At 39.7% G+C, this 19,812-nt stretch overlaps 1 protein-coding gene across 2 annotated transcripts in view; it reads right to left on the bottom strand.

Moving 5' to 3' along the window:
* Positions 1–17,779, bottom strand: part of LOC109920026 (KH homology domain-containing protein 4-like) — a 67,627-nt gene extending 49,848 nt beyond the window's left edge. For both annotated transcript variants that reach the window (XM_048619363.1, XM_020520047.2), the window contains exons 1-4: positions 17,672–17,779; positions 11,516–11,774; positions 7,501–7,626; positions 4,455–4,534 (exon numbers count right to left, since the gene is read on the bottom strand). In XM_048619363.1, the coding sequence (XP_048475320.1) occupies positions 4,455–4,534; positions 7,501–7,626; positions 11,516–11,774; positions 17,672–17,700 (494 nt within the window). In that variant the 5' untranslated portion in view covers positions 17,701–17,779. The remainder of the gene's footprint in view (positions 1–4,454; positions 4,535–7,500; positions 7,627–11,515; positions 11,775–17,671) is intronic.
* Between the last annotated feature and the right edge of the window lie 2,033 nt (positions 17,780–19,812).

The raw sequence follows: 19,812 nt of genomic DNA on the forward strand, positions 1-19,812 counted from the left end.
AACTAAAACTGTACACAGTACTCCAGATAAGACCTAACATGCTTTATAGTTTTTTTCCTAGGGTGGAGGTAGCTATTACAAGGGGGCATAGTTTTAAAGTGAGTGGAGGTAGATATAGGGGAGACGCCAGAGGTAGGTTCTTTACTCAGAGTGGTAGGAGCGTGGAATGCATTGCCGGAGAGGGTAGTGGAGTCGGCCTTATTAGGGGCATTTAAGCGGCTATTAGATAAGCATATGGATGATAGTATAAGGTAGGGGTGGAGGGCCTGTACTGTGCTGTACTGTTCTATGTTCTATAGTTGCAGTAAAAGTTTCTTATATTTAAGACTCCATTCCACTCACACTAAACCCCAATATTCATTTGCCTTAATAAACACTTTCTTCGGCACCGGAGTACAACAATCTTTTTCTATTTAAATTGTATTCAGCTTTTCTATTCTTCCTATCACAGTGGACATTTGCTAATTTTTTGCCACTCATTTAACATACCTCTACTCTTTTGCAGACTTTCTACTTCCTACTGAAAACTTCCTTCCTTTAGGTGTCATTAGCTACCAAAGATTTGTTCCCTTCATCTAAGTCATCGATACAAACTGAAAACAGTTGCAACCCAGGAATGATCCCTGTGGCACTCCATTACTTGCAGTTTTCCAACTCCTTATTTACATGAATGTTACCCCTTCACACCACTGTTTCCCAAGACTATTCCAATCATAACCTTATTTGGTGGATGAGAATTCCGGAGATCCAAACCCCAGGAGAATAGGGAACCAAGAGTGGCACGAGGGACAACTGTTTCATTCACAAGGTTTTTAAGTAAACTTACCTAGCTTTTTAGGAGGAGATTCAGACCTACAAGATTGGACAGTAAGACCACACCCACTGTTAAAAGAATTGAACAATTTAAACGGACCCCGCTGGGGTTCATAATCCACAATTGTGGAATCCTGTCCTACATCAAGGAGAAGGAAGGAGTGCAGATTAGTAATTGGGTTGATTGTTACCAGAAAATAAAAGGAAGAAACAGAGTATGTGCATGACATATCATACTAAGGTATCATAAAGGTGTAGGGAAACTGAATAAGAGAATAAACTTAAAGGCTAAGTATCTTAACGCATAAAACATTTGGAAATGAATATGAATGCATTGCCAATATGGAATCATGGTTACAAGGAAATCAAAACTGGGAACTTAATATTCAAGGATATTTGACCTCTTGGAGGGACAGGAGTGATGGAAAAGGTGGTGGGGTAACATTGCTAATAAAAAATGAGGACAGTTGTGAAAGATATACAGACTCGGATGATGTAACATCCGTTCAGGTGGCGGTAAAAATCAGCAAGGGAAAGGAGTAGTACATACCCCAAATAGTAACCACTCTTTCGGAAAGGCTATATATCAACAAATAATAGGAGCACGTAAAAAGAACAGAGCAATACTTATTGGTGACTTTGATCTTCATGTTGATTGGGTTAATCCAATTAAAAAAGGGTAGCTACGACAACAAATGCATACAATGCATTAGATACAGTGTGCTACAGCAATAGGTCATGGAGCCGACTGAGAGCAGGCTATCTTGGATCTAGTAATGGGTACTGAGATAGTTTTAATAAATGACCTGAGTAAAAGATCCCCTTCGAAGTAGTGATCATTAATATTCAGTTTGAAAATGAGAAACGTGGGTCAGAAACAACAGTGTTTAACTTAAATAAAGGGAATTACAATGAAATAAGAATAGAGTTAGCTAAAGTAAACTGAGCTGACAGATTAGCATGAACGAAAGCAAGCAAGCAGGAACAGATATTTAAAAGAGGTAAATCATGATTCGCATACATCCCAGTAAGGAGGAAAAATTCTGAAAGGGACAAAACCAACCATGGCTAACCAAGGAAGTTAAAGAAAGTATTAAGTTGAAAGAAAAAGCATATAAGAGAGGCAAAAGTCAGTGACAGCCCCCAAACCAAGAAAAATTTACAATCCAGCAAAGGAGGACTAAAAAGATAACAAAGACAGAGAAACGATTGAGGAACATAAAAGCTGACAAGAGGCCCCTCAGAAAATGAATTGGGGAAGACAGTCTTTCAGAAAAAGGAAATGGCTAAGGAGTTAAACAGATATTTTGCATCAGTCTTCACAGTGAAAGATACGTCAAACATATCAAAAATACTAAAGAAAATTGGGAAGGAAAAATTAAATACCATCATCGTCATCACTAGAGAAGTAGTATTAGAGAAACTATTGGGGTTAAATATAGTCCACTGACCCTGACAACTTGCATTTTAAGATCCTAAGGGGCAACAAAAGATAGTAGTTGGATTCGTTGTAATTTACCAAAATTCACTAGATTCTGGAGAAGTACAAGAACTTTGGAAAACTGCTAATGACACCCTCACATTCAAAAAGGGAAGGAGGCAAAAAGTAGGTCATCCATTGTTGGAAAAGTACAGGAATCAATTATTAAGGAAGTAGTAGCAGAACATTTGGAAAATGGTAATCTAATCAAGCAGCGCCAGCATGGCTTCCTGAAAAGGAAATCTTGTCTGTCTTAGTTATTAGGTATTTTCAAGAAGGTCTCAATCAAGAGACAAGAACCAGTTGGATTTGGTGGTATTTGGGCTTTCAGAATGAGTTCAACAACGTGCCCTTAAAAAGTTAAATCATCAGAGCCCACGGTGTTGGCAATGAATAGAGAATTGGTTCACGGACAGGAAACAGAAAGTGAGGATAAGGGGTACTTTTTCAGGTTTATGACCCTTGACCGGTTTCATAGGGATCACTGCTGGGACCACAACTGTTTACAACATTTATTAATGACTTGGAGAAAGAAAATGAATGTATTGGAGCTAAATTTGCAGATGACACCAAAATAGGCGGCTGGGCAGGTTGTAAAAGGCCGTAAGAGAGACATGCAGGAGTAGGCCATTCCATCCCTTGAGCCTGCTTCACCATTCGTTAGGATCATGGCCTATCAGGTATCTCCACCCTCACTGCTCTCTTAGCGCGAATAGTTTCAAAGACTCTGAGAAAAAAATTCCTCCTCATCTCAGTCTTAAATTTGGCACCCCATTATTCTGAGACAATGCTTTCTGGTCCTACACTCTGTCATGAGGGGAAATATCCTCTCATCATTTGCCCTGTCAAGCACCTTAAGAATCCTACATGTTTCAATGAGATCACCTCTCACTCTTCTATAGTCGAGTGAGCACAGGGGGCTGAAAATGCCTCAGTGCTCCAGATGTGGTCTCATCAATACCTTGTACAGTTCCCTTATCCTCCAACCCCCTTGAATGAAGGGCCAAAATTCCAGCCTTTTTGATTACCTGCTGTATCTGTGCTAGCTTTCTGTGTTTCGTGCACAAGTAGCCCCTATGTATTGCAAGACCTGTTTTAGTCCATTTAAATATTACCGTTCTTTTGTGTTCTCCCTTCCAAAATGGACATCTTCACATTTTCCCACATTACACTCCATTTGCCAACTTTCTGCCCACTTACTTAACCTATCAATATCTCTCTGTAAACTTATGGCCTTATCACATGCTCTTATCTTATGTTGCAATCTCTTAACATGACACCTAATCAGGTCTTTTGGAACTGAATTACATAATATATACAGGCTCCCCTTCATCCATGTTGTTTGCTATCTTGTAATAAACCAGAGATTATTAACTTTGAGATTTTGCTTTTTAATGTGTCGTTTAGCTGATCACAAGCAGAATCTACTTCCTTGTATTATCAATAACATAGATAACATGTGCTACGACAACTAAATCTGCTGCTAGCTCTTCTCCAACCGAGGACAGATATCCCAAATCCTGGCACCAGTCAACAATTGAGTATTCTGGGCTCTCACTCTCAATGCAAAGGACTATTACAGTATATCCCTTGATAACACTGGCCCCTACTATCACAACATTCCTACTCTACCATCTTGAATATCTTCCTGCATCATGATCCATGGTCAATTCACTCATACAACTTATTGCCCCACTCTCATCCATACCGAAAAAAGTTACTTTTCAAATAGTAATTTTCCATAATCTTAATTCCGGAATTTGCTAGGAATTTTTTAAATTGCATAACAGTGAAGGACAGCTTCTTCTAAAAATTCTGATCTCCAGCCTTTTCAGAATCAAAACACAGAGGTAATTTTCTAAACGATATGTATGACTTAATGGGCTATTTCTCCTGTGGAAACTCTGGCAACATTTAGTCACAGACTTTCATGCAAATTGGAAGGCAGAGGTGAAATACAATGCCAGTTTCCAATTTCCTGCTACAAAAGATTTCTTAACCCCAAAAAGGTGTATGCCTTTTGTTTTTGCATTTGTATGGTAAGAGAGATTAAATCATTAATGTGTAATTGTTTTTAATTAAAACACAATGCTCAACTCAATATGGAAAATATATTGTGCCCTGCAGCACATTGCTCAAATAAACTAGAAAATGCAATTACCCTTGTGCTGCTATTTGCTTCTCATCGGCATTCATATACCGCCCTCTGGTGGAAACTGCAGCACCACTGATTTTGTTTATCTGAAAAAAAGTAAAATGATTTACATAGTATCTAGGAGACAGTAACAAGCATTATCAGCACATAAGAACAAACCAGTACTTTATCTGAAGTGGCTGAAGGAGGGAAGTAGCGTTCCACAAGATTGGTGTTTGGACCACTACTTTCAACAAATTTATATTAATAATTGGTACGGTGCAATTAAAACCCACAGTTCCTAAATTTGGTGATGACACCAATTTCGGGAAGGATAGTGCATACTGAGGGTGACATTAAATAAACTTGCAGAGTTGATAAATTCAACATTGATAAGTGAAGTACAATATTTTCATGGGAATAATAGAGGTCACTCATTACTTAGAAGGTGCACGTCTAGATGGGATAAAGGAGCAAAGGAGATTTGGAGTACAAAAGAAAATTAAAAGCTGCACCACAAGTTACCATGGTGATTACAAACAAACCAGATGTTAAGTTTTATTTCTAGAAAGATATAATTAGGTGGGTAGGAGGAGAAAAGAAAATAAAGACATTTTATGGATTCAGCAGATAGGAGAAAAGAAATTTAGAAGTAGGGAAGACATGCTACACATCTGTCAAGACTTAGTTGCCATATTATAAGTAGATTACAGGCACTGAATAGGGCGCAGAGACATTTCACAAGGATATGAGAAATGTGTCGCTATGAATATTAGGCATGGATTGGCAAGATGGGTCTCTTGTGAAAATGAAATTGGAGGGATGATTTAATAAAAGTTTTTAAAATCATGAAAGGGTCTGAAGAATTAGACTGAGCGTGAATTACCCTCTTGGACAATAGACTCTAATTGAGTCCACCAATACAGTATAAAATAGTCACCAAGAAACCACTTTAGGCCTAAGTGTGATGAGAATGTTGAACCTGCTACCACAGCAAACGGAAGAAGTAAATAGTAAAGATGCATTTAACAGGAAGCCAGACAAGCATACAAGGGAGATGGGAATAGATGATAACAATGGAACATCCAGATCAGGAAAGAAAGGAGGAGGCTTGAATGAAGTATAAGTACCAATATGGACTGATTCAGCCAAATGGCCTGCTTCTGCGTCTTATGTCCCATATAGACCAATCAGCAATAAATTGAGCAGAGATAAACAGACGGTCCCAGATAAAACATGTTTCTAAATGTGGTCAAAGGTATTATGACCTTGAAGAGAGCTCAGAAATGTGTAAGAGTCATACTAGGGATAAGACAGTTCAGTTTTATAGAGAAACTAGAAGCTGGAGGTGTTCTCTTTACAGCAGAAAGACAGGAAAGGTGATAACCAAAGGTGTAGAGTTATGATTAATGAAATTTGGAGAAATTATTTTAAGTAAGCATTTAGATAAATGGAATATACTTACTGAAAGCATGGTGAAAGTAGATTCCATAACCACCACCAACTGGGAAATGAACACATATTTGAAAAGGAAACATGTACAGGTTTATCAGTAATGTTCTTTCAAAGTTGGGAAGTCAAGCAGCAACCCAGAGGATCCAATGCAAGCCAAGCACAAATCGGCTCTCTAAGATACAGCACATGTAGCCACATAAGAAGTTTAAAGGGGTACACGCACAAACAAATGAGCTGTACTGTACTAAAAAAAAACTCAGAGGGTGTGTTGGTTATGAGGAAAGAATAGAGATGTGGGAGTAACTGGCAGAGCTCTTTCAAAGAGCCACACAGGCACAAACAATTGAATGACCGCCTTCTGTCCTGCACAATTCTATTCTACGGTTCTAATTGCCGCTCAGAAATTATATACAGACATCTACATACTTTCAATTGTCAAGCTTAAGACTCTGCCTCAGTTCATCCAATGCTGCAATTCTCATCCATATCTGTTTTACCTCTATATTCGACTTTTTCAACATAACCCCACCTAGTTGATTCCTACTTTCTACCTTCTGTAAACTTGTGTTCATTAAAATCTCTGTTGCATTTATGCTAAATCACACAAATTCCCATGTTAAGTAACATTTAAGATTTTAGAATTCTCAACTTGATTTTCAAATCATTCGATGGTCTTGCATTATCCTATCTCTATGATCTTTTCCCCAGCCTTCTTCTTTGTGTCTATTCTGTTGTAGAACATAAGAACATAAGAACTAGGAGCAGAAGTAGGCCGTCTGGCCTTTCGAGCCTGCTCCGCCATTCAATAAGATCATGGCTGATCCTTTCATGGACTCAGATCCACTTATCCGCGTTCTCACCGTATCCCTTAATTCCTTTATTGTTCAAAAAAATCTACCTTTTTTTTAAAAAGCGTTTACTGAAGTAGCATCAACTAGAAGCACTTCCCCAAATAAAAAAAAAATCAGCATGTAAAATTACAAGTATATACATCTAAAGAGGAGACCTACTGGTTTTGGCTGAGTGTCCTTGCTACCTGCTCCGCGGATTGCACAGAACTTTTTGACTGGCAAGTACCCTGGGCAATTTTAACTGTCTACCTGCTCAGTACCTTTGTTATGCAGAGAGCGGGATAAATGGAAAACTGCTTGGAAAATCAGCCTCAGAGATTCATTGTAAAGAGACTTTTAAAATTAAGTCTCATACCCAGGTACTGCTATTCTACAAACTAAAAATGTCCTAAGCATATCCAATTTTAATAATTCCATCACTGACAGCTAAGCCTTCAGATGCCAAATCCCCAAACCCCGACATTCCTTCCCTAAACCTCTTTATCCTCTTTCTCCCTTTAAAGTCTTCCTTAAAATTTTCCTCTTTGATCAAGCTTTCAGTCAAGTGCTCCTTGTATCTTCATGGATCAGTGTTAAATTTTGTTTCACAACACTCCTTGAAACATTTCAGAATATTTTACAACATTAAAGGCAAAATATAAATACAAGTTCTACAAATATTTACACTGAAAGGTTTACTTTTATTACTTGCAGTTGCTTCCAAATTCTTTCATAAACTACATACAAAATGTCCAAAGGAAAATTCGTTAAAATGTTTAATTACTTACTTCATCTTGTGTGTGACCTCTCGTAAGTAGATTTCTACAGACAATAGGAACATCATTAATTTCAATTTCAGCAACGACCATATCATCTTTGTTCTTTGCATGGGATGTCGATTTTGAAGACTTTGGCTGGAAGGAAAAGTTATCAAATGAATGGAACTGATTATTTAGCAGTTTTTAAACACAGACTCTAATAAAGTAAAGGAAACAGTTTATTCATGCTGGATCGTCAAGTTGCACTCTTCCGCCAAGAGCAGCAACTGGTGCAGCATGTAAGCTTTACTTATATTTTTGGGCAAATTAAGAATAATCAGTTAAGAAAGTCATGCAAAGTGGTTAAACAGAGACCTGAAGTAGAGATGAAACAAACAAAGCCAGAAATTGCTGGAGAAACTCAGCGAGTCTGGCAGCATCTGTGAAGAGAAAAACAGAATTTAAATTCTTGAGTCAGTGACCCTACTTCAGAACTCATGTTTCTATGTCCTTTATTCATTTCTACTCTGCTTTGCTATTGTAAAGTCAAGAGTGCACTATTCACAATTTATTTAAGTTATCCTAGCTGTAGTTAAACAGCATTAAACAATTGCATATGCTTTCCATGGCAACAGTTTCACCGAATTTCTTTCTCTTTGAGGACATAATTGTTGAACAAGATAATAGCCTTTTCTAATAGAAAAGGGTTAGATTGTATCAAGGAAAATAATGACAGGGCTATAATGAGAAGGAATTCAATGGGAAGGGAAATAGACAGGTGTTTCTACAGCCGCAAAAGACACTCCAGCATTTTCTCTTCTTAGTGCTTGGGTCAAGGCTATTTCAGAGTGGTTGCAGGGAATTCTGAAGGGGAGGCTGAACAGTCCGTGGTCATGATACATATCAGTACTGGCAGCATAGGTAAAAAAATGAGGCACAACAATTAGAATATAGGAAATTAGGACAAAAACTGAAAAGTGCGTTTTGGGGAAAATGGGGCCAGTACAAATGGTGCGGTAGGGTGTGCGGGGGTTGTTGCTGCTGCTAGTACTATTGGGGAAGGTTTAAACTAATCCAGCAAGGGATGGGAACCAGAGCCAGGGGACAAAAGGAGGAAAAAAAAGCAGGGTAGAAATAAAAGACAGAGGTAAGAAGCAAACAAAAGTGGAAGGTAGTAAAAACAAGGGTGAGAAAGAAATGGGGACACATTGTAATATAAAGCTATAATGACTACAAGGTTAAAAAGACAAGTCTAAAGGCTTTGTGACTTGATGTGCAGAGCGTTCTCAATTAGGTAGATGAATTAGCATTTCAAACAGATATAAATGATTACGATATAAATGAGATTACCAACACATGGCTGCAGGATTATGAAGATCATATCAACAAAACAGGGCAAAATGTTTGACCAAAAGGGGAAAAATAAATCAAGAGTAAAATCATAGGGAATACAAACTGAATACAGAAAAGTTTCCCGAAATATGCAAAGAGAAAACTATTAGTAAAGACAAATGCAGGTGCGTGAACAGTCAGAAAGTGGAGAAATTATAATGGGAGATAAAGAAATGGTTGAAGAATTGAATACATTATTTGGTTCTGTCTTCACGGAAGAGGACACAAATAACCTCCCAGAAATGTTAGGGATATAAGGATCTCAGTGAGAAGGCAGAATTGAAGGAACTCAGGATTAGGGAGAAAATAATGCTGGGGAAATTAATGAAGTTAAAGGCTGAGACATTGCCAGGGTCTGATAAACTACATTCCAAAGTAGGACAGAAGTGGCCTTGGAAATACTGGATGCATTGGTGGTCATCTTCCAAAAATTCTATGAACTCTGGAGCGATTCCTACAGATTAATGGATGGCAAAAATAAACATAAAAGGTGGGAGAGAAAACAAACCAGTTAGTCAATATCAGTAGAGTGGAAAATGCAAGAGTCTATTATAAAAGTCTAATAACAGAATATCTGGAAAGAATGAACAGGATTGGACAAAGCCAGTGTAGGTTTAAGAAAAGAAAATCATGCTTAAAAAAAATCTGGAGTTTTTTTTTGGAGGACACAACCAGGAGAATAGATAAGGGAAAAACCAGTGGATGCGATGTCGTTGGATTTTCAGAACGCTTTTGGTAAGGTTCCTCACAAGAGGTTAGTGGGCAACGTTAAACAACATTGAATAGGTGATTTCATCATAGCAAATATAAAGTGGATTCAGAATTGGTTGACAAACAGTAAAGATAGTGGGAACAAATAGGTCTTCCTTCAAGTAGCAAGCTGTGCCTAGTAGGGTATGCAAAGATCAATTCTGGGGGCCCAGTATTCACAGTATGTATAAACGACCTGGACAACGGAACCAACTGCCATATTTCCAAGTTTGCTGATGACACAAAACCGGGCAGAATTGAGAGTTGCGAGGAAGATGCAAGGAGGCTTCAAGATGATTTAGACAAGTTGAATGAGTGAGCAAATGCGTGGCAGGTGCAGCACATGACTAAATGTGAACTTATACACTTGGGAAAGTATTGTTTAAATGGTGGAACACTGGAAAGTATAGATATACAAAAGGTTCTGGTGTCCTTGTACATTCTCCAACTAAAGTAGACAGACAGATGCAGAAAGCAATCAGGAAGTCAAATGGTACATTAGCCTTCACGGCAAAAGGATTTGAGTTCAGAAGTAGGATCTCTTACTGCAGTTATACAGAGCTTTGGTGAGACTACACCTGGAAAATTGCATGCAGTTCTGGTCTCCCTATCTAGATGGTGTGCAGTAGAATTCATAAGGATGGTATCAGGGAAAACAGGACTGCCTTACAAGGAGAGATTGGCTCAACTGGGCCTATATGTACTGAGTTTAGAAGGTTGAGAGGGGATCTGATTGAAACATAGAAAATTCTAACACGCCTGCACAGACTAGATGCAGAATGGTTGTGTTCAACGATTGGGACTCTAGAATCAGGAGACACAGTCTCAGGATAGAGGAAAACATTTAGGGCTGAGATAAGGAAAAGTTTTGTCATTCAAAATGTTGTGAATCTGTGGAATTCTATACCAAAGAAGGCTGTGAAGGCCAAAGTCATTGTATATGTTCAAGAAATTAAAATCTAAAAAAAAATTCTATTTAAGGCATGACTGGGTATGGGGAGAAAGCGGGAATAGGGCATTGTGATAGAATATCAGCCATGATCACAGTGAATGGTGTAGCAGGCTTTAAAGCTTTAACATAAACAGATCCTATGTTTCTAAGGGATAAAGCTAAAATATGTAAATGGAGTTGAGGTACAGAACAGCCTATTGCTGGTCCTATACTATTTTCATTATGTTAGCCACAGTTTGCAAGATTAGATGGAGACTCAGAAATAGTGATTTAGGAACAACAAAATAAAGCTAATATTGTTCAAGTTGTAATTTATGCTTGTTCAATTACCTTCTATTGTGGTGAAAGGCAGCATTAATGTCAACTGATCAAATTTTGAGAACCTCACATTAAATTGATACAATGAAAGATCAGCAGTTACTCTGCAACAGTTTTATCAGAAATTCAAAAGGTAACTTTTGTGATCAGAGTGCCACAAGGCCAGGAGAATGTCCTTCTCTTAAACAGTGTCATACAATCAAACATTAGCATCAGCAAAAAAAGTTTACCGTCTCCTTTGAAAAAGGCTAATGTTCAGTATTGTACCATGAACTATCAACCTAGATTACATTATGTTTGGACTTGAACCCAAGGTTTTGTGACTTGAGTGAGAGGTGGGCAAAAGCACAGAACTTTATTCATCAATTTATGTGGTCCTGAAATTTTGCATAAACAAGTTGCTTTCCCCTTAACTAATAATTTACTGACGCACTGAAACATTTAGATACAACAACTGAAGAGGAAAAAATGCAAATAATGAACATGGAACAGAAATGTAAAATATTTGTATATATTTTGATGAAATATGCAGAATATTGGAAAATGGCATTCCATTGTCCAGTGTTAAAATGGTGAAGTGCAACAACCTCCCTTCTTGTTCAGTAAGATGTTAAAAAATAGTGCGTTACTTACTTTGTTATTTGGAGTCTGCGGTAACTTCAGTTTTCCTTTTGCCATCAACATGGCATTAATCCTAGCTGCGGCAGCAGCTGCTGCATCGAGTGCCTCTGATGAAGACTGAGGAGACTGACTGACTGACGGGAGACCAGAGAGACTACCACCATGAACTGCAACTTGAGGCATTGTGACAGGAAAATTATTCATCTGCGACTCTATCGATACTGCCATTGATACAGGTACTGATTCTGGACAATCCCATTTACTACGGCGCCTAGAGTAACAAAAACATATTGGTAATATGGTTTGTGAAAAGCATTGTTAGTTTAGTGCTAAAAGAGATCAAATCCATCAATTTACCTGAAATACCTTCAACACATTTCTTGATAGTTGTTTGGTTGTACAGGACTTAATTATTGCTGAAAACTTACAAATTTTGTCAGAGCTTTTTGATTTGCACCCATCAGGACATTTTGCAAGAGTACAAATACTGGCAGAAAACCAATTTTATACTGTGTGACTACAGTCTGATTAGTTGGCAAGTTGACTCTGATTTGTTGGCAAGTTGACTCTGATTTGTTAAGGTGTTGCCACGGAGAATGCAGGGTGAAATGCTGATTGACAGCTAACAGTCAGGTTTTGATTAAATTTTAAACCAGGCAGGTTGACTCTGGTTGTTTACAGCATTACCTTTGAGGAATGAACTAGCATTTGGTTGTCACCTACTGTGTTGAGTTGAAACAGGAGCAGTGTGTGCGCACGTTCTTTACGGCTGCAAAAAACCTGTGTATTAATATGTGGCTTTCATTACATGCAAATAGACTACAACGCATGCCTGACTGACAATCAATTTAAGGTTGATGGTCACAGAACTCATACAGTGCAAGACATCACCCACAGTTCTAAATGAACAATTTATTTATTGTCATTCTCCAGCCTTCTCCCACTAACCCCTCACGTTCTTCCTTTTTTTGGAAACCAGCGTAATTTCAATGCAAATGCTTTAATTTGACTGGAACAAAATTACATTTGCTTCTTTTTCCAATTACTTTAAATCTGTGCCCTCTAATTCATGAACTTTTCACGAGTGAGAACAATTTCTCCACATTTACTATGGCCAGAACCAAGATGTTGAATACCTCTAAGCAACTGCCTCTCAGCTTTCTTTTTCTAACAAAAATTGCCGTAAGTTATTGAGAGAGACTTGAGAAGTTAAGCTCCTAATCCCTGATATTGACGGTGGTGGATGGGGTGCCAGTTAAGTGGGCTGCATTGTCCTGGCTATTGTCAAGCTTTTTAAGTGTTGTTGGAGCTGCAGCAATCCCAGCAAGTGGAGAATATTCCTTTACACTCCTTGTAGATGCCAAATAGGTGAGGGAGGAGTTAGGAAGTAAAATAATAACAGATCACCTCTTTAAGACAGAGATGGGAATTTGTCCTATATAAAACCTTGTCTAAAACTTCTTCCTTACCAACTTTAAACCCTTTCAGCATAGGAATTAGATCCTCTTTCACCAGAGTTTGGATATCATTTTCTTTCTTGGAAAAAACAAATTATCCATTTAATAAACGAGTTATGCCCTCTGCCTCGACACATAAATCCCCTCTTCTGGTCCTCCTTTTACCACTTATCTGTCTGTACTAAATTTCGGGATTACTTGTTACATTGGCTGCCAGTTTTCTTTTAGACTTTGTCATTATTTCTCTCATTTGCTTTACCACCTCCTGTTTGGACATTCTATATTCATTCTGGTTCTCAATAACATTTTCTATTTTGACATCTGTCAAAACACACCTTTTCTTCTTTAATGTCTAACCTTTTTGTCATCCAGAGGCTCTAGATTTGCTTTCCCTACCCTTTCCTTTTTGAGGATATCTATCTTGATTGTGCTTGAAATATCTATTTTGGTGAATGCTTTGTCAGGCTAGTTTTTCCTGTCAACCATTCACTCTAATTTATTCAGCATTACTCTGTTCTTACCCCAGCGAAGTTGGTTTTCTCCCAATTTGTTTTGTATTTTAGAAAGCTCTTTGCCCATTTCCACAGCAAGCTTTAACCTTTTAATGCAATGATTACTGTCCCCACATTTCTCCTAGTTAGGCCTGATGCACTCAGCTCACCTCACTTCAAGAACTACATCTAGCAATGCCTCCTTCTCACTGGCCTGGAAACACAACTGCTCAAGAAAAGTTCCCTGAACACTATCCAAAATCTCTTGCCCCTCACTGCCCTTTACACTACTACTATCATTGTTACAGTCAGATAATTAAGGTTCTCCCATTATAACTATCCTACAATTTCTGTAATTTCACTGCAAATTTTTTTCTTTACATCCTTCCTACAAATTGGTGGCTTTAAGATAACACTGAGCTATGCAATTGTACCTTTTTTGTTTGTAGCTGTAACCAAACAAGAAGTGAAGGTGCCAGTGTTGGACTGGGTTGGACAAAGTCAAAAATCACATGACACCAAGTTATAGTCCAAAAGGTTTATTTGAAATCACTAGCACTGCTCCTTCGTCAGGTGTAGTGAGAGAGGCATCAAGACACAATTTATAAGTAAAAGATCAAAACATCATACAACTGATGTGAACATTTGATCTTGTCCTACCCAGTCCAACATCGGCACCTCCACATCATGGCTACCATCGACACCACAAACTGCTGGCTCAAAGCAGAGTAGGTCTCCAAGAAGATCACAGATATCGACACAGGCATCAAGTATCCACAGAAACGCAAGAAAGTGGAGACGATCCCAAAATGGCTACAGATCATGAACCCACAATTTAATAGGACGGAGTAAGCCAGCCATTTTAGGTTTATTCAACACATACCCTGATGAAGGAGCAACAGTCTGAAAGCTAGTGTCTTCAAATAAACCCGTTGGACTACAACCTGGTGTTGTGTGATTTTTGACCTGTAACTGAACAGATTGACCCCTCCGGGACATCATCTTTCTCCAGCATTGCAATGTTCTCCTTAGCGAATACGATTGCCTATTCCCCTTTTCCTTTCTTACCTTTATAAACATCTTATATCCAGGAATATTTAACATCCCACCTACATCATGGTTTTTTTTTCAATGCCACATGAAATTAACAATAACTAATTTCAGCCAAGGTAGTGAGTGCTACAACTAACTGCAATGTTTCAGATTTGGGAAAAGGACAACCAGCATGGTTCCTGAAAATTACTTCCTTCCTTGGATCACTACTAAAACTAAACGCAGAGGACAGCAAGGACAAAATCAGTCTCTGATACAAATGAAAAAGTCTACCAAAATCTACCTATGTTCATATGAACATTGAACCGGAGCTCATCAATTTCCATTGTATTCACAAATCAAAGAATCACAGAATCCCGACAGTGTGGAAGCAAGCCATTCAGCCCATCGAGTTCACACCATTCCTCCAAAGAACATCCCATCCAGACCCACCTCATTCCCCTAACCCTGCATTTCCCATGGCTAATCCACCCAGCCTGCACATCCCTGGACATTACTGGCAATTTAGCATGGCCAGTCCACATGATCTGCACATCTTTGGACTGTGGGAGGAAACTGAAACACCCAGAGGAAGCTCACACAGACCCGGGGAGGACGTGCAAACTCCACACAGTTGCTAGAGGTTAGAATCGAACCCAGGTCCCTGGCACGGTGAGGCAGCAGTGCTAACCACTGAGCCACTGTGCCGCCCCACGTTGTGGTGCAAAGTAACAAGGAGTCAATGTCTTCAACACAAAATGATAAATTCACAAGGTAAGAAAATGAAAATACCAACGCCAGAATAAAACAAACTTCAGGAAATATACAATCTTCTACGCATAGTTCCAAGCATCATTTACAAAAGTGCTGACTGAACATCTGAACATTGACTGAACATGACTTAACATTGGGTGTACTTTCCTACTGGCAAGTTTTCCAAAAGCATAAACTGATTGTTCAGTAACAGATGAACATGTGTCAATCTAGTCTTAAATTACAGACAGTTCTTTCCTACAGATCCACACGGGCCTCCAATCAGTTCAGCACCTGCCCTCACAGTGGACAATAACAGCTCATAAAAACTTCCCTGTTTTAATTTAATCATTTTTTTCCACCACTCTTTGGGTGTTTAAACTTTCCAATACCTCATGCAAGTGTTCATCATTTACGAACCTTTGAAGTAATTTCAACTACTGGGGAATAGAAACAGGAGGAGCTTATAGCTGAATACAGTCCAAGCTTCAGATATCTGCACATAAATTTCCATTGTACAGATATGATGCCCAAACATTTTGTAGTCAATGCAACAAGGAACTGGAGATGCTTAGGTGTCCATTGATTTAAAATGCAGCTTACTGACAAATTGAAACAGTAAAACTAGGTGATACGTTCAGCATGGTACAGCAAAGCTACGTAACTGCATCATTAGTTCACAGCATACTGCTTGAGTTCGGGGATAATCCTCACAGAAAATCCAAAAGAAACACAAGCAGTATCAAGATAACAAGGTGTAGAGCTGGATGAACACAGCAGGCCAAGCAGCATCAGAGGAGCAGGAAGGCTGACATTTCGGGCCTAGACCCCACTAGCAGTATCAATCTTGTCAGTGAAGCAAACCATTCAAGGTGCCATACCTGACAAATTCAATCTGGCTGCTGCAGATTTTTAATACAATTTTCAACAAGGATTTAAGCCAGATTTTAGTTCAGTTCAACAGAAAAGTTTATTCTATTCCTTCAAACTATTAAAGCAGCTTATAATGGCAACAATTGTTTAATCGTTTAAAGAACCTTTTATCAGAATTCCTAATTTTCCATTCTAGATTATTTTTAAATGAGATGCAAAACTCCACCAAAATGAGATCCAAAACAGTAAAACTTGAGTAAAGTCTAGACCAATCATGATTTTAACACTGTCACAACATAAAGTACTAACTTTTAAATAATTATATTGACCAGAAGGAAAATACTACCCAACGACCTGTTTCAATCACATCACATTTAATGTCTCCCACTGTACAACTTCGCAAAATTACAATATCTTTACCATGCACAATCAAAAAATCTGAGAGCTGGAAATACAGTCAACTTGAAGCTTGGTGCAAAGTTCAATGAGGTGGAACTGAAGAAAAGTAAAAGGTGAAAAATATCCCACATTAATACACATCCATTTCAGAAGGACAGTTAACAAACCAATGTATTTTAAGAAGTTTATGAAAGATTGTGATGTTATGAAAAACAATGCTAGACTGGATGACTGATTATTCTTTATAATTCAACATTAGCCGAAGGTACTTTTCACACATTTATTATCGTATTTTGTGTTGAAGTCTTGTACGCTGCACAAGCATTATTAGATTTTTAAAAAGCTTGCAATTATGGATCAACACTTTCCAGAAAATAAATTAATCATACAAGTGTTTTTTTTCTTAGCATAAATAACAATGCAACGACGCACTGTGCCTTTTGAATTCGGCAAACAGCAAATAATCACAAAAATCAAGATTTAATGTGACAACGACCTGAAAGTATCAACGTAATTTGAACAGATCAACATACAAGCTAACGGATATCAACTTATCAATGATCCGGATTCAAATTTAACACACAAAGTACATAATTTGAGCCCAGGTTATGATTTATTTTGAATCTTTATCGCACACACCGAGCCTGCTAAAACGTAAAACAAAACGAGAATGAAGTCAAACTGAATGAACTGAGCCGTTTTGTGGTGCTGGAAGTTTTTTATCTATTTTTAAAATAAAATGTTTCTCACGCCGCTCGCTCTGGAAAGTGAGAAGGAGACCGAGAGCCGGAGCCCGGGACGCGGAGGGATAAACTCCCCGGGGCCCAGGCGGGGCCCAGTCCTGCCCCAACCCCGGTTCTCTCTCTCTGTCTCTCTCTAACTCCCACCACACTTTACAAACTGCCCACAGATAGTCGGGTTACGCTCCGCTCCGGCATTTCCTGTCGGGTTCGATCCGAATTACTCCGGTCCGGTTCATTCCGGTTCGATCCCGTTCACTCCGGGATGGCGCCATCGACGCGACGCCTTTCAAAACAAAACATAGCAACTCCCGCACTGTCCGCCCGGCCCACCATTACCCTCACAATAACTGGTCGAGGTGAGCTCGGCCTGTCCCGCACCTCCGATCACCCCCCCAACTCCCACTCCCGTCTCCCTCTTACCCTATCGATTGTGGCGAACCTGCCGACATGGTGAAGTTTCACCGAGCGGAGACTGCGCCAGACCGCTGCCTCCGTCCTCACCACGTGCCCCTCGCGTCGACGCAGCACTGCCCGGTGTCCTCCCCTCCACTGGGTGGCGCGGCCGCTGCCGGCTGTCTTCCCCTCCACTAGGTGGCGCGGCCGCTGCCGGGTGTCCTCGCTTCCACTAGGTGGCGCGGCCCCGCTGCCGGTTGTCCTCCCCTGCACTAGGTGGCGCAGCGCTGCCAGTTGTCCTTCCCTCCACTAAATGGCGCGGTCGCTGGTGGATAGCTTCCCCTCCTCTAGGGGACGCTAGAGGTGCAGAGATCCTCTCTCTGCCACTTGGTGGCGCCATGATCCCCAATGAGCAACTCGCCCAAGATGATAAAAACATGAGCAATTATTGTATAAATGATCTTTAGGGTCCAAAAAATGTACTTAAGCCCTTCACAGCTTGATGAAGTATTTTCTAAATGTAGTCACTAGTGAAATGCAGGAAACCCCCCAAAACCAGTTCTTGCACAGCAAGCTCCCACAGAAAAATCAATGTCAAAATGACCAAATTTGTTTCTGTCATATTGATTGCTAATGTAGACATGATGGATGTGTATGAGAGGTAAATAATGATCAGACACCCCAATAACCTTTTTCTACTGCCATGGGATCTTTTCCTTTACCTGTACGGGTGGCTGGGGCCTCAGATTGACATTCACGAAAAGATAGCACCCTCCACCAGTATTGTTGCAGCACTCTCACAATGATGCATTGGTGTCTCTGCCTTGGTCATGGGATTCAGGTCTGTGGATTTGAGCCCTCAGCCTTCTAACTCAGGAAGATTACTACAAACTGAACTACAGCTGAAAGGGGATTCATGGCCCAGTATGGGAGATGGTGGAATAGTGGTAATGTCACTGGCTTAGTAATTTGAGACCCTAATCTAATTGTCTGAGGGCAAAACATGTTCAAATCCCACCAGATGCTGACAGTTGAAAGCAATAAAAATCTAGAGCTAAAAGCTAGGGTGATCATGTAATCATTGTCACATAAGTACCCATCTGACTAACAAATGTCCTTTAGAGAAGGATTTCTGCCATCCATACCTGTTATTGTCTGCATGTGATTCCAGATCCACAACAATGTGGTTGACTCTAAATGGCCTAGCAAGACACTTAGTTCAAGGATAATTCAGAATGAGCAATAAATATTATCCCAGTGACTCAACAAAAAGAACACAAGATAATTTTGAACAATTGTCCAATAACTATTTTTGAGAAGATTTGTAGCTCAGGTTGTGGAAGAGGTTGTAGACATGCTCGCCGAGCCGGTGTGTTTGGTTGCAGACATTTCGTCACCCTGCTAGGTAACATCGTCAGTGCACCTCCGGTGAAGCGTTGATGTTCTGTCCCGCTTGTTACTTATGTACCTTGGTTTGCTGGGGTGGTTGGTATTACTTCCGGTTCTGTTTCTCAGGAGTTTGTACACAGGGTCTAATTCAATGTGTTTGTTGATGGAGTTCCAGTTAGAATACCAGGCCTCCAGGAATTCCCTGGCATGTCTCAAGACCACTCAGACCCCTAGGTATCAGAGTAACCCACAAACCGACAACCACCCTACGACAGCTACTGACAAACATAAAGGATCCCATAACCAAAACTGGCAAAATGGTGTAATATACAAAGGACTGTGAGAAACACTCCATAGGCCAAACCAGAAGAAAACTGACAATAAGGATACATGAACACCAACTAGCTACCAAGAGACACGACCAATTCTCACTTGTCTCACTACGCACGGACAACGAGGGACACGAAGGACACAAGTTCGACTGGGACAACATACTCATAACGGCACAAGCCAAAGAGAGACACGCCAGGGAATTCCTGGAGACCTGGTATTCCAACTGGAACTCCATCAACAAACACATCGAATTCGACCCAGTGTACAAATCAGTGAGAAACAGAACCGTAAGTAATAACAGCCACCCCAACAAACCGAGGCATATAAATAACAAGTGGGACAGAACACCAACGCTTCACCGGAGGCGCACTGACGTTGTTACCTCGCAATGTGACAAAATGTTTGCAACTGCCTCGATAAGCATGTCTACAACTTCAATTGTCTCA

Source organism: Rhincodon typus, chromosome 3, assembly GCF_021869965.1.
Source record: "Rhincodon typus isolate 14 chromosome 3, sRhiTyp1.1, whole genome shotgun sequence".
Taxonomy (NCBI): Eukaryota; Metazoa; Chordata; class Chondrichthyes; order Orectolobiformes; family Rhincodontidae; genus Rhincodon; species Rhincodon typus.